Source organism: Panthera onca, chromosome E2 (assembly GCF_046562875.1).
Source record: "Panthera onca isolate mPanOnc1 chromosome E2, mPanOnc1 haplotype 2, whole genome shotgun sequence".
NCBI lineage: Eukaryota > Metazoa > Chordata > Mammalia > Carnivora > Felidae > Panthera > Panthera onca.
Window position 1 is genome coordinate 11,280,300 of NC_138353.1, and position 13,668 is coordinate 11,293,967.

The 13,668-nt window shown below is 57.6% G+C and overlaps 1 protein-coding gene across 2 annotated transcripts in view; it reads right to left on the bottom strand.

Annotated features, from left to right (window-relative positions):
• The window catches only part of MARK4 (microtubule affinity regulating kinase 4), a 30,195-nt gene that overhangs the window by 15,790 nt on the left and 737 nt on the right, over positions 1–13,668 (bottom strand). For both annotated transcript variants that reach the window (XM_078439681.2, XM_078439680.2), the window contains exons 2-8: positions 9,284–9,484; positions 6,740–6,793; positions 6,587–6,635; positions 5,807–5,872; positions 5,659–5,729; positions 4,972–5,028; positions 2,775–3,011 (exon numbers count right to left, since the gene is read on the bottom strand). In XM_078439681.2, coding sequence (XP_078295807.2) covers positions 2,775–3,011; positions 4,972–5,028; positions 5,659–5,729; positions 5,807–5,872; positions 6,587–6,635; positions 6,740–6,793; positions 9,284–9,484 — 735 coding nt within the window. The remainder of the gene's footprint in view (positions 1–2,774; positions 3,012–4,971; positions 5,029–5,658; positions 5,730–5,806; positions 5,873–6,586; positions 6,636–6,739; positions 6,794–9,283; positions 9,485–13,668) is intronic.

The following is a 13,668-nucleotide window of genomic DNA, read 5'->3' on the forward strand; positions in this document are numbered from 1 at the left end:
ACTGGCAGTCTCAAAGCACGAGAGCCCATTTACAGGCAGACCTTTTTCTCTTTTTTAAGGGCCTTTTTTGAGGGACCTTGCCAAGACAGAGAAAAGAAACTCCCAGCCGCATGGCAGGCCAGGGACAGCCCCTTCCATCCTGAGGAAGAACTGGGGGAGACAGGAAACGGAGGGGGGACCGGTGTTGGGTAGGGGGGTGGGGGGGGGAATCTCTGGGTGGAGCTCTGGGCTGGGAGCTCCCCTCCTGGGCATCCTCCTGAAAGGGCTGGGAGCCTCCTGGGTCTCCAGATCACTACAGCCCGGAGGGTCGTGAATATTTAATACTAATGAGTATCGCTTTCCGAGCAGGGCGCGGGCCATGTTCTGAGTGCTTTACGCAAGTTACCTCTGTGCTCCCAACGATGCTGTGAAGCAGGGCAGTGCTGCCCGTTTTTCAGACCAGGAAACTGAGGCTTAGAGGGGTTAAGTCACTGGTGCTAGGAGTGTGCAGCCGGGAAATGGCAGGGCCAGGGTTCCAAGCCAGGCAGTCTGGCTCCGGAGCCTGTGCTACGTGACCACCGCACCACACTGCCACTGTCACGTGGTAATGAGGAGTCGCCAAGGGGCCATCGCCATCGCCACCACCAGTGTAGCTCCCAAGTGTAACACCCTGGCCAGATGCCAGGCCCTGGTGGAGGGCTTTAGACACCCAGGCTGGCCGTCAGTGGATACTCTCAATGTCCCCATCTTACAGACAGGGAAACTGAGGTTCTGAAAGGGAGTATGTCCCAGGTCGCTTAGCAAGGAATTGACAGAGCGGGGACCTGTCCCTAGCTGCATGTCTCCTTTGCCCAGAAAGGCTGAGGGTGGGAAACCAGGACAGCAGGAGGTGACAAGGGCCTGGGGCAGGTGGGATGTGGCCTAGCCTTCTAAAAAAGTCTCTTGGCTTGATGCCCGGGGCTCAGAGAGATTACTCTGTGATGGTGAGCACTTCGCACGTCTGATCTTAGAGAGCCCTTGAGTCGCTGCTACATAGCTGGTTACCTTATGGACACCGAACAGAGGGGAGACTGAGGCTCAGAGGGGTCAGCGCCTCAGCTGAGGCCTCTGTGAAGAAGGGGCTCCTTCCTGCTCATCACTCAGGTCCCTGCTCTGGTGGCCTGTCCCCAGTAGTGGCTTCCTGACCTCTGAACGCTCCTTGCGGGCCACCTCGAGCAGGACCGAGCATCCCGGCTGTGGAATTCCTGCCCCAAAACGCACCCCTGGGACCCCATCGCGAGGAGACGCGGGTCCCCCCAAACCGAGGGGGGCCCCGTGGCACGAGTGGCCTGATGGCCACAAAGCCATGCCACGCGGGACAGAATTGCTGCTCCACATGGCAGGAGATGAAAGATACAGGTCAGCTGCAGACGACTCGGGAGCCCGAGTGCCGGTGCGGGAGAAAAACAGCTACGAGGACATTCTCAGGACGACTGGGGACATCGGAGGATGGTCGTGGGTTGCAGGCCAGGACTGCACCCTGGCTGGATTTTCCCGAGTGTGACTGTAGACAGGAAAACGTCCAGTCTCAGGAGATACCTGCTGTGTGTCCCCCGCAGGGACAGAGGCGCATCGTGTCTGCGGCCGACCCCCAAACGTTCCATCAGTAACGGCAGAGGCAACGGCGTGTGCCCGTACAGACTGATGGAAAACGTGGCCGGAGCATGTCCTGAAAGGTCCTATGTGTTCTCTGTCCCAGTCCTGCGACTTCTCCACAGACTGGCCACGTTTCAGAATAAAAAGGTCAAAGAACGGAGGGCACCTGGGTGGCTCGGGGGTTAAGCGTCTGACTCCTGATTTCGGCTCAGGTCATGATCTCACGGTTCGTGAGTTCGAGTCCCGCATCAGGCCAGGGCAGGGCCCGCTTTAGATCCTCTGTCCCTCTCTCTCTCCCCCTCCCCTGTTCACACACTCTCTCTCAAAAATAAAACATTAAAAAAAAAAAACCCAAAAGGTCAGAGAAGAAAACCTCACACCATCCTGCCGCTCACCACATACTTCCCACCCCTCCACGCACCCCCTCCCCCCCAGCACTGGTCAGCATTCGACATTGACATAATATTATGCAGTTTGCTTATTTATTTTGTTTTTGGCCCCGCTCTGCTCCCTCCCCCGGGGGCAGGAATTTTTCTGTTTGCGGTACCCTATACAAAGGTTTCGAGTACATTCACCGAGTGGTGTGGCCATCACCAGTCAGTTAAGCCTGTTCTCCAACTCCCCCAGCCTGAGATACCCACTCATCTGCTCCCACCTCTAGGGATTTGCCCGTTCTGGACACTTCATAGAAATGGAATCATATGACGGGTGGCCTTTGTGATTGGCTTTTCCCACTTTGGTTGTCTTCTCAAGGTTCACCCATGGCCCAGCACGTATGAAGGCAGAGATTTTTGTCTCTTTTCTTCATACGGTATCTGTAAAACCTAAAACAACCTGACCCTCCCCCCCCATGGTGGGCAATGAATATTTACTGAGTGAATGAGGGAGTGAGCTGAGATTTGAACTCAAGCCTGCCGGCTGCAAAGCCCATGCCCTGAACCCCAACGCAGCACGGTCCGCTGGGGCTGGCCACACGACCCATGGTGGGGACCCGGGTCCTGCCTGGACCCGCGCCCACCCCCCAACCTTCTTGCCGTGTGACCTCAGGCCAGCCCCGCCCCTTGGCCCTCTCCAGAGGAGGTGTGGGGGGAGGGGCTGGGGGCCTACCGGAGAGACCCTCCCCAGGAGATGAAGACCTCCACGCCAGCCCCGCCCAGCACCTTGAGGTTGTGCCCGTCGAAGGGCAGGGAGCCGCTGACGAGGGTGTACAGGATGACACCGAGGCTCCAGATGTCCACCTCTGGCCCGTCGTACTTCTTGCCCTGGAACAGCTCCGGGGCGGCATACGGGGGGCTCCCACAGAATGTGTCCAGCTTTGAGCCCAGGGTAAACTCGTTGCTGAAGCCAAAGTCGGCGATCTTGATGTTGGCCTCGGCATCCAGCAAGAGGTTCTCGGCCTGGGAGAGGGTAGAAGGTGGACATGACCTGGGGCAGTGGCTTTGCCTGGGCCTCAGTTTCCTCATCCGCAGAAGGGGGATAATCACAGCTTCTGTCTCAGCAGGCTGTTTGAGGACTCAGTGAGTCCTAAAAGGCCTAGAACAATCTTTCACATGCAGTAAGTGCCTTATGGCATTATCCTATGGGGTCTGCAGAGCCGGGGGTCCTCAGGCAACCTCCTGCCCCTTTCTGGGCCTTAGTTTACCCAGCAGGAAAACAAACAAACAAACAAACAAACATGAGGACTGACTGCTCAAGACCCATGAAAAATGAAAAAAAAAATCAAGGTTCTGTCTACCTTTGGTGGTACGTGTTCGTATAACGAGGAATACATTCACGAATGAGGAAGCAGAGGCTTAGGGAGGACGCAAGTCATGCCCACAGCAAGAAAGTGGCAGAACCGGTGTCCCCATGGCCTGGGCGTTGGAAGGAGGCTCCAGCTCCCTGCCTCTTGAAGCTTTGGGGGCACACAGATCCACCCTTCGTCCACGTGTGGCCCCTCCCAACCACGGCCCTTCCCCAGTCAGGCCGCCAGCACCTCTGGCTTCCTCATGGTCTCCCTACCTCCTCACCCTCGGGGTTACCCACCCTCCCCCACCTCCAACCCCACAGGGGGGAGCGAACCCACAAAGACACACACTTCAGAGGGATCGTCCCCAAACCTCAATGTAATGGCCTCTCGATCTCGCTCAGGGGTGATAACTTCTGGTCCCAGAATTTGAGCCTCCACAATCCAGCCGCAACCCCACATGTGGGCTGGTCCCTTAGGTTGGTTCCCCACTGGGTGCACCAACCAGATCCCCGAAATCCCTTTCAGCCACTTCCAGGACCCTCCACCAGGGGGCGTGCCTCCTCTGGGTGACGGGAATCTCCAGCACCCGCACAGGGCAAACAAACCCCCAAGCCTCTAAGGGGCTTTCTCAGAGGGCGGGTACCCACAGAGAGAACGTCTAGAAACTTCTACAGCAACGTGACAGTTGATTTTTTATGTCTTTTGAATGTAATCATAGTTGTTGTTTTTTTAAATTGGGTCTTGTATTTTGGACTTTTTTTTTTTTTTCACCTTTATTGGTATGTACTTCACAAGCGTATCCATCACAATGGACTGGGAGTTGAAAATATTAAAACAAACCTGGTCCTTCACTACAGATACCTCGAGAAGACCTTCCTTAAAGCACAGCGCCTAGCACACAGTAGGTGGCTCAAGAAACGATAGTCAAGACAACTCGATTGATTGAGCAGGACAAACGTTTCTCTCTCTCCGGTCTAGGACAAGAAGCCCTGACTCAGTGTGGCTCTCTCAGGGTGGGGGGCTGTCTCGGGGTGGGGGGCAGGGCTCGAGGGGCTGCCCCTGCTCACCTCGACCAGGCGGCCGGGGTCCAGGCTGGCTGAGTCCCTTCCCTGCCCGGGGCTGCCTCAGGGGCTCCCTCTCAAAGGTCCTCCTCAACTTCTGAGAGGCCTGTGATTCTGAGACCCGGAGGCTCTGTGACTCTGGGGCTCTATGAACCTCAGTTCTCGAAGATTCCTGAATGTTCTAAAGTCTGAGAGATGCCAAGGCTCCAGAGGCTCTGAGGGTGGCGAACACTTTTATCGCAGCCTGTGTCCTTGTTCGGCACACACAGAACCGTGCGGGGCGCCCCAGGACATTTTGTCTCTTTCCCTTTGTTCTCTCTTCCTGTCCCCGCCGCCCTACCTGCTCCCCTATCTGCTGGCCCTTCTTCTGCCGAAACAGCTTGGGAAAAAGTCAAGGAGCCCTGGATGCTGAGGGAGGAGCACGAGAGAAGAGGGGGGAATGCGGAGGCTACTGGAGAACCCCAGGGCGACTGAAGGCAGGACCGGGGACAAATACGCATGTGTGTGTGGGGGGGGGGGGGGCCTGTGGGCCGAGATGGGGAGCTTGTGCGGGGGTGGGGGGCTCACCTTCAGGTCCCTGTGTACAATGTTTTTCTGGTGACAGTAGTGCACAGCCGACACGATCTGGAGGGGAGAGCAGGGAGGGTCAGTCCCTCGAGACCCCGAACCCCGCGGCCTCTCTCAGACCCCTACTCACAACCGAGACCCAGGACCCCAGGCCTCCTCGAGGCACAGGCCGAGATGCTGGGGCCTCACGCTCCGATTCGGTCACAGCAGGGAACGCCCCTGGGACCCGCGGCTGCAGGCCTCCACTCAGACCCCCCAGACGGCCTCAGACCCCAGACACCCTCCCGGCAGGGGCGCCAGAACCGGGACACCACGAGTCCCCTCCCGGCTTTCCGGAAACACACATAAGAACGCTGCGTACCTGCAGAGAAACACTCGGCCCCAGCACACGCAGCACAGCCCCGGGCCAACACCACCCGCGCTCCACCCCTCACCCCTGTTGGCCAGACACCCCTCAGCGTGTCCTTTTACCCACACACCCGCACGCCTGCCATCAGGCTATCCTCACACCTGGGCATTTGCACGCTCGTGGGCACCCAGCGGGCCACCCTCACTCCCACCCAGGCCGAAGCCCCCCGGGGCCAGCGGACAGCCCAGACCCACGCGGAGCGCCCCGTCCCTCCTCCCTGGGGACCGAGGCACTGCGTCCAGCCCAGCCAGCAGCTGTGACCCCCCCCGCCCCCCCACCTGTCGGAACTTGGCTCGAGCTTCCTTCTCCTTCATGCGGCCGTGTGACACGAGGTAGTCAAACACTTCTCCTGCAGGGCAGAGGCCAAAGTGGGGTCAGCGAGGGGCGTGCGGGGCGCGGTGGGCAGGGCGGGGAGGGAGGCCTCACCGGCACTTGCGTATTCCATCACCAAGTACAGAGTTTTCTCCGTCTCGATCACCTCGAAGAGCTTCACTGCAATGACCGGGGAGGGAGGGGGTTATTCGGGAAGAGACGCACTCCCCCCAACTCCACCCACATTTCTAACTATGCGTGTGCTAACCAGAACCCCCTCACTCACGAACACTCAATGGCTCCCTACTGATGGCAACGTTTTCCAAACTCCTCAGCCCTACTTCACCACCTTTCCTACTTTCTTGCAAGAAAGCGGGCTGTGTGAGGCCAAGGTGTGTGTTGGTTTTCTTCACTGCCTATGCCTGATGTCCCCAGCCCCTAGCATAATGCAGCCACTCAATAAACACTCTCCAGTGAAAAAACAAATGGATGAATAAATGCTGTGGCCCCATCCAGGCCAGGCCAAATCCTGCTTCTCTAGGTCAAGACCCCCCTCCCCCCTCTGCCTAACGATGACAATGACAGCGGCTGCTACCGATAATCAGACCAGCTCCCACAGCGCAGCTTTGAAGGAAGGGTTTCGAATGCTCGATCTTATCCAATCCTCACAATGACCTTGAAGTAGGTCCCTTATCAGCCCCACTCCAGAGGAGGAAACTGAGGCTCAGGGAGGTGAAATGACTTGCCCAAGGTCACCCAGCCAGCGAGCAGCAGTACTGCCAAGAGCAAACAGGTCTTTCTAACTGTTAGAGCTGCCGGTTCTTCTGTCCCCTGACTCCTCTGCCAAGTGCCCCCAGCTCGTAGCCTCTGAGCCCATCCTCTTCCCCTCCTCACCGATGTTGGGGTGGTTTAGGCCCTTCATGATGCGGACTTCCCGGAACAGCTGGACACGGCCAAAACAGAAGAAAGAGAAAGATGATGGTGGGTGGTTTCAAAGACTGTCTTCCCGACCTGTCCCCCCCCCTGCTCCCTCTCCCTGGGCCTCACTTTCTGCAGGCTGCTGGGGTTCAGCTGGGTTTTGTCGATGATCTTGATGGCGACCTGGAGGTGGAAGGAAGGGGGAAAAGATCAAAGTGCCGAGGGCTCTTGAGCTGGGAAAGGCTACCCCAGCTCAGATCACGCAAGGGCTTTTTTGTGTTTTTTTTAAAGTAACATCTACACCCAACGTGGGGCTTGAACTCACGACCCCAAGATCAAGAGCCTCACGCTCCTCTGACTGAGCCAGCCAGGCGCCCCTACTTTTTTGTGTTTGGCTTTTCTTAATTTAAAAAAAAAATTTTTTTAACGTTTATTTATTTTTGAGAGACAGACCATGAGTGGGGAGGGGCAGAGAGAGAGGGAGACACAGAATTCGAAGCAGGCTCCGGGCTCTGAGCTGCCAGCACAGAGCCCAATGCGGGGCTCGAACCCACAAACCGTGAGACCCATGACCTGAGCTGAAGTCAGACGCTTAACGGACTAAGCCACCCAGGTGCCCCCTTCATTTCTTTAAGTAGGCTCCACGCCCAACGTGGGATTTGAACTTAAGACCCTGAAGTCAAGAGTCGCACGCTCTCCTAACTGAGCCAGCCAAGCGCCCCAGCACCCCTTGTTCTAAAAGAGCTTTGAGGCAGTCACCACGGAGGAAGAATCAGAAAGTTATGAAACTCTCCTTATATTTATCTTGCAGTGTGGTTGAGTTTTTATTTTGAATTGCACTTTGGGGCAGAGCACCGTAAGTTTTTCAGTAGCAAGGGGCCAAACTCAGCTCTAGGTGCCTCGTTTCCCTGAAGGGTTTTGGGGCCTGGCCACCTCCAGATATCCTGGATTACAGAACCCTTCCCCCGGGAGATCCCGTTTCCTTAGAAGCTGGTCCTCTGAGAAGCCCCTGGAATCATGTTCAAGATCCACACGAGGGGAACAACACGTTCCTCATGCGGGAGAGGGTCCGTTAGCTTTCCTCACATCCTCAAAAACGGGTTTTTAATTTTGTCACGCACTTTTCATGCCAGTATCGAGAGGATCATATGGTCTCTCTCCTCAAGTCTGTGAATGTGGCGAAGTACATGAATAAATTGTCAATTTGAAAAGAACTGTGTATTCCTGGGACGAACCGAGCTTTGTCATCACACAGCCTTCTTTAACGGATGTGCCCGCGTCTATCCGCTCCGATTTTGTTTAAGATTTTTGTATCGATGTTCGCGTGTAAGGCCGGCCCATCATGGTGTTCAGAGCCGGTTCTGACATTTTGGTCACTGTCCAGCTAGCACTTAAAATCAGCTGGGCAGCGGCATTTCTTTCCTCGGTCTCTGGAAGTATTGGCATAAAATTGGAGTGTTTGGTAGAATGTGCCCATAAAACCATTGGGGCCTGGTATCTTTTGTGTGTCTGGAGTAGATGGCGTGGGGGCAGGAAGAGAGTTCATCCGAGGCAGGAGAAATCGCTCCAGCCATGTTCTCTAAAATTAAAGGAGGTACAGAAGAGTCATACCCTCCTCCCAAGAGTGAGTGAGAGGCTTCATATCCAGATTACAAGGTCTGCGTGGGCCCTTCTGCAATAATGTTGCCATACTCCCAAGACATGCCCACTCTTGGAGGGGAGGTGGGGAGACTCAGACTGTGCCTAACTGAGAATTCAAGGGGCACCTGGGTGGCTCGGTCAGTTAAGCACCCGACTTCGGCTCAGGTCATGATCTCACGGTCCGTGGGTTCGAGTCCTGCTTCGGGCTCTGTGCTGACAGCTCGGAGCCTGGAGCCTGCTTCGGATTCCGTGTCTCCCTCTCTCTGCCCTGCCTCCACTCATGCTCTCTCTCTCTCTCTCCCTCTCGAAAATAAACATTAAAAAAAGAGAGAGAGAGAGAGAATTCAAGTTCTCACGAATTCTCATGAAGATTGCCGCGAGATTCGGTGGAACAAAAGTCTACCAGTGAAACAGGGATGCTGTCCAGGTTTAGCCACAGAAGCCGTGAGAATTCTTAGAGCTACGACACACAGTTCTCTGCCTGCCATCTGAGAGTTCCCAACAATTCCAGGGATGATGACCAATATTTAATGAGTGCCGGCCATTAATGCATCATCATCCCTGTTTTAAGGTGGGAAAACTGAGGCCCAGAGCTGGACAACGTTTACTCCGGAGTTGACAATCTTCATCACCTCACACTCCCACACCTTTTTTTTTTTTTTTTTTTTTTTAAAGTAAACTCTAGGCCCAACGTGGGGCTTGAACTCAGGACCGGAGATCAAGAGTCACATGTTCTACCGGACTGAGCTGGCCAGGCGCCCCGCCCACATCATTTTTACTAAACAGCATTTACTGTGGGCTAAGTCCTGGGCTAATAAGGACCTCAGGTACATTTAATTCCCACGGTAGCCCAGTTCTACTTGGACTGTTCTAGAAAAATCTGAGATGTCCTGACCTGCCCTGGAGAGAGTCCAGGGATGTACCTGAGGTCACAAAGCAGAGTGAGGGCCAAGTCTGACCTCGCCCCACCTCCCACAACGCACGCGGGTGCTGCAGGGTTGGGCCCTGAGCCCCACCCATCCCCCCACTCACCTCTCGGCCAGTGAGGATGTGCCGGGCCAGCTTGACTTTGGCGAAGTTGCCCTTCCCGATGGTCCTCAGCAGGCGGTAGTTGCCCACGTGGGGCTGCTCCTCGGGACAGGAGGCGATAGAGTTCCGGCAGCGGGCACCCAGGGAGCGGCTGGACCAGGATGGTCCCTTGTCCGAGGAGCGGCCACTGCCCAAGGTGCCATGCTGGACAGCGGAGACAGAGTGTGAGCGGTGGGGCAGCGCCTGCCCGATCCCACCGTCAATGGCACCTGTGGGCCGGGGCGGTCGATGCCAGCCTTGGCCACCGGCCCCTTCGTGGTCCTTCTCAAACCCAGGCCCGAGAGAAGCACGATGCCTTTGGGTCCCCCCGCCCCCACCGCCTCTACAAACAGACGCCTCCAAGAACATAAACGCGCCCCAACTCTGCAGCAGCCGGGGGTCCCCGACATCAGGCCTCCTCCTCACCCCTCCCTGCGGCCTACCCCCAACTTCCTTTTCTAGCTGCTGAGGCCACATAGTATTTTCTTCGAAATGCTGCGGCCCTCAACCCCAGTCCGGGTCCTCAATCTGGCGGCCACACCGGGCCCCAGGTCTCTCTCACTGCTCTTGACGTCCCAGGTCACCCATCACCTCCCTGTCAAGCCCCGCAGCTCTGCTCTGAAGCCCACGAACAACATTTTATTCCCAGTTTACTGGCCCTAACATTTTCTTCCACTCCCTATTTGCCCCAAATCCGACTTCAAACACTGTGACCAACAGTCCTTCATTCTGCCCTGACGGGCTAGCCCTGCACGGTCACCTTCCTTCCGTGGAAAACGTTGTTGCTTCCCCCCCACCCCCAACCGTCGCTCCCCCCACCCCCCACCGCCCTGGGAACCTCTGTGGCTCCATCCACGCCCTGACCGGCGGTCTCCCACGCCAGCCCTCCCATCTGGCCCCGATGTTCTGTTCCTGCCGTCCTGTCCCTCCTGGGCCTCTCCCCCGCAGGTCACTGCCTTCTCCGGGCTGCCCTGTCCTGATTGTCAGCCCCAGGGACTGTGCCTCCCTTTCAGCGCTGGGGCCCAGGGTGCAGGCGACGAGGCAGCCAGAGGCCCGAGCCAAGGCGGCTCTGCTCAGACCCTGTGCTGCCCCCGTGCCCTTCCCAGGGCGGGGGTGGGAAGCAGGTGGACAAAGGGAGCTGAGGAAGAGAGAAGGCCAAGGACGAGGGCTTGCCGCAGGGAATCCGCGTGGCTACTTAACTAAGCGATGATGACCGCGATTTAATGAGCACTGGCCATTAATGTGTCCTCATCCCCGTTTTTAAGGCAGGGAAACTGAGGCCCAGAGCTGGACAACGTTTACCCCAGAGCTGACGGCCTTCACCGTCGCCCAGCGCACGGACTCACACTCCCACATCATTTTTATTAAGCAGCTTTTATACGGGCCACGGCCCGGACCAGGAGGCACCTCGTCTGCATTCAATTCCCACGCTAGCCCGGTGACCGCAGGACCTACATCCTCATATTCCAGACAAGAAACTGAGGCTTGGGGAGAGAGGTGCCTTGTCAAGGTCACTCGATTCACTCGCAAGAGGCAGGAAAGACAATGGTCCCCACAAGGGGCTGAAGGACGACCACCACTGCTGCAGCCCCAGCCACACACCGGCCGGCCGGCCGGCCGCTGTGTCCTCACCTGGGCCTCCCCTGTGCGACCAGTCACGATCCACATTCTCCAGACAGGGACCCCAAGGCTGAGGCAGGGTAAGTCCCTTGGCCAAGGTCACAGGGCACCGAAGCAGAGTGGCGGGGATTCGATCCCAGGCCTGCTGGCTCCTGAGTGCCCAGCTCTTTCCTACCTCCTGCCCCTGGTCGGCTCACAACCCCAGGTCTCCTCCCAGGGGAGGGAGGGTGGGAAGGGAGGTGGAGATCCTGGCTGATGAGGCCCCTGATCCCCACAGAGATAAGGGCTTGGAGAAGAAGAATCCCCATTAGGTGGCACCAGGGGAGCCAACTGGGGGTGGGCTGGCACCCCACTGAAGGCAGCATGCTGGAGGGACCCCTGCAAGGGGCAGCTGGGGCAGTAGGTGACAAAGCCCCCAGGGGCCGGGGGCGGGAGCTAAAATTGGCCGGCACCACCAGCTGGCCCGGCTCCCTCCCTCCCGCCCGGCTGGCGCCCCAACACCGGGCCTGTTGCTAGGGAACCTCCAGAGAGGCTGGGCGGTGGGGGGGCCTGGGGCTTGGGGTGGGGGAGCGTGACCCCACATGGCTGTCGTCGTGGTAACTCGGAAGCAGGGGAGGAGCCTGCGACCTCCGATGCCAGAGGGAGAGGTGAGCCCCAGCCAGGGCTGACCAGCAGGACTTACAGACTAGTTGGGAGGAGAGGAGACAAGAGGACAGAAGGGGATTAGCCCTCTTCAAATGCCCACCGTGCACAAATCTGGACGAAAAAAGAGGAGGACGCGTTCGGATGAGCCCCATTTTACAGATGAGGAGACCGAGGCTCACGGAAGTGAGGTCACTTGCCTGAGATCACCCAGCGAGGGAGGGACAGAAAGTAGATTTGAACCCATGCTTATCTGAACAATCAAAGTAACAATAACACCACAGCTGCAAGCGTGGTTTGCTCCCAGCATCTCTCGGCCCCTTAAAACATCCCTAACAGGGAGGTGCTATCATCAGCCCTACTTAGAGATAAACCGAGGTCCTGAGCAGGGAGGGGATCTGTAAGCGCACGCGACAACTGATGACAGCCCCAGGTTGGGACTCCACGGCCCGTCTGACTCATGCCCATAGTCACCATAGCAGTGAACATGTGTAGAGAGCGTCCTATGTGCCGGGCTTCACCCATGGCATCTCGAATAATCCTCTGAGGGACTTGAGCATCCCCATTTTTCAGAACAGGAAACTGAGGCTCGGAGAAGATGACCCGGTAGTTTGAGGGCACAGTGTAAACCAGCTGGCCAGGCCTGTGGGCTCCCTGGCACTTCCTGAGTGACTTGGGGGCGGGGGGGAAGGGTGGGTATCTCATCAGAGACTCCAAATCAGAGTACGACCTATTGTATGGGGGCTGCGGCACCACGGTGTTGAGGGGATCTCTGTCAGGGAGGGTTTTGCAAGAGGAAGGGGCAGAGACAGATCTCTCTGGTGGAGATCTGGAGTGAGGGTGGCTGGGCGGCTGGCAGGCAGGGGTGTGTGTGTGTGTGTGTGTGTGTGTGTGTGTGTGCACGCACGCAGGGACCTGGCAGAGGTCTAAGGGAAAAGGGACAAAGACCCCAGCTGGGAATAAGTCTGGCATTGGTTGGTGGGAGAGGCTCTTTAGAAGGGCTGAGAGTAATCAGAAACTAGGGAGATGGGGAGGGGGGGGGGTCTCCCAGGATTGTTCTGGGCTGTGGTATAGGGACAGGGGGCCTGGGAAGGGTTAAAGCCATGGGGAAGTGGCAGTCAGGGGCCAAGGAAACTCCTAGAAGTTAAAGAAGCGGGGTTTCTAGGAGCAGTCTTCAGAAGCAGAGAAAGGTCTCGGGGCATGCAAGTCCCAGAGGACAAGGAGAAGAAAGCCTGAGACTTGGAGGGGGTCAAAAGGGCCTAGAAACTTGGGGAGGAGGTTTCCAACAGACAGACCTCCAAGAGAAGAGCTAAGGTCTTAACAGCCGAGGTCTTACAGCTAAGACCAGACCAGACGCTTTGAGTCCAGGAGTCTTCTGGAAGAAGGATCTGGGCCAAGCCTTGTGGGCTGGGGGAGGCCTCCAAAGTTGAGGAGGGGGCTTCCCTGGGAGGCCAGACCCCCCCCCCCCCCCCCGACACACACACACAAGGAAGAGGGAGGCCCTGGGGCAGAAGAGATGGGGGGACCTAGAGATCAGTGGAAGGAGTGCTGTCCTGTGAGGAAGCTCCTGGCCTCGGAGGGGGTCAAGGGGGTCCTGGGGGTTTGGGGAGGGGGCTTGCCGGGAGCTGAGGAGTTGATACAGGCAGGATGAGGCCTGGAGTCAGACTAGCCCAGGGCCTAGAAATAGTCAGACTAGGCTAGGGGCCTGGAAGTTGGATGCCAAGGCTGCCTGGGAGAAGACACCAGAGAGGGTCCAGGGGAGGGGGGTGCTGGGGGAGAGCCGGGGTACTGGGAATCCAGGGACAGGGCTGCTTGGAAGATAGGGACCAGGCCTGGGAGTGGAGAGACCTTGAACAAGCTAGAAAGGGCCCTGGGCCCAGGAAAGGTGGAAACCGGCTTCCTGTGAGGGGGTGCCCACAGGATCCGGGAGGATCCAGAGGGGCGGAGGGCTGAGAATGAGAGAAGGGGGGTTCCTGGGGAGCCCGGCACCCACATCCAGATGGGGAAGGCCAGAGCCAGAGGCGGGACTGGGCCGGGCCTTCCTGGGAGAGGGCCAGGGCCGGGCCTTGGGGTCAGGAGCCCTGCAA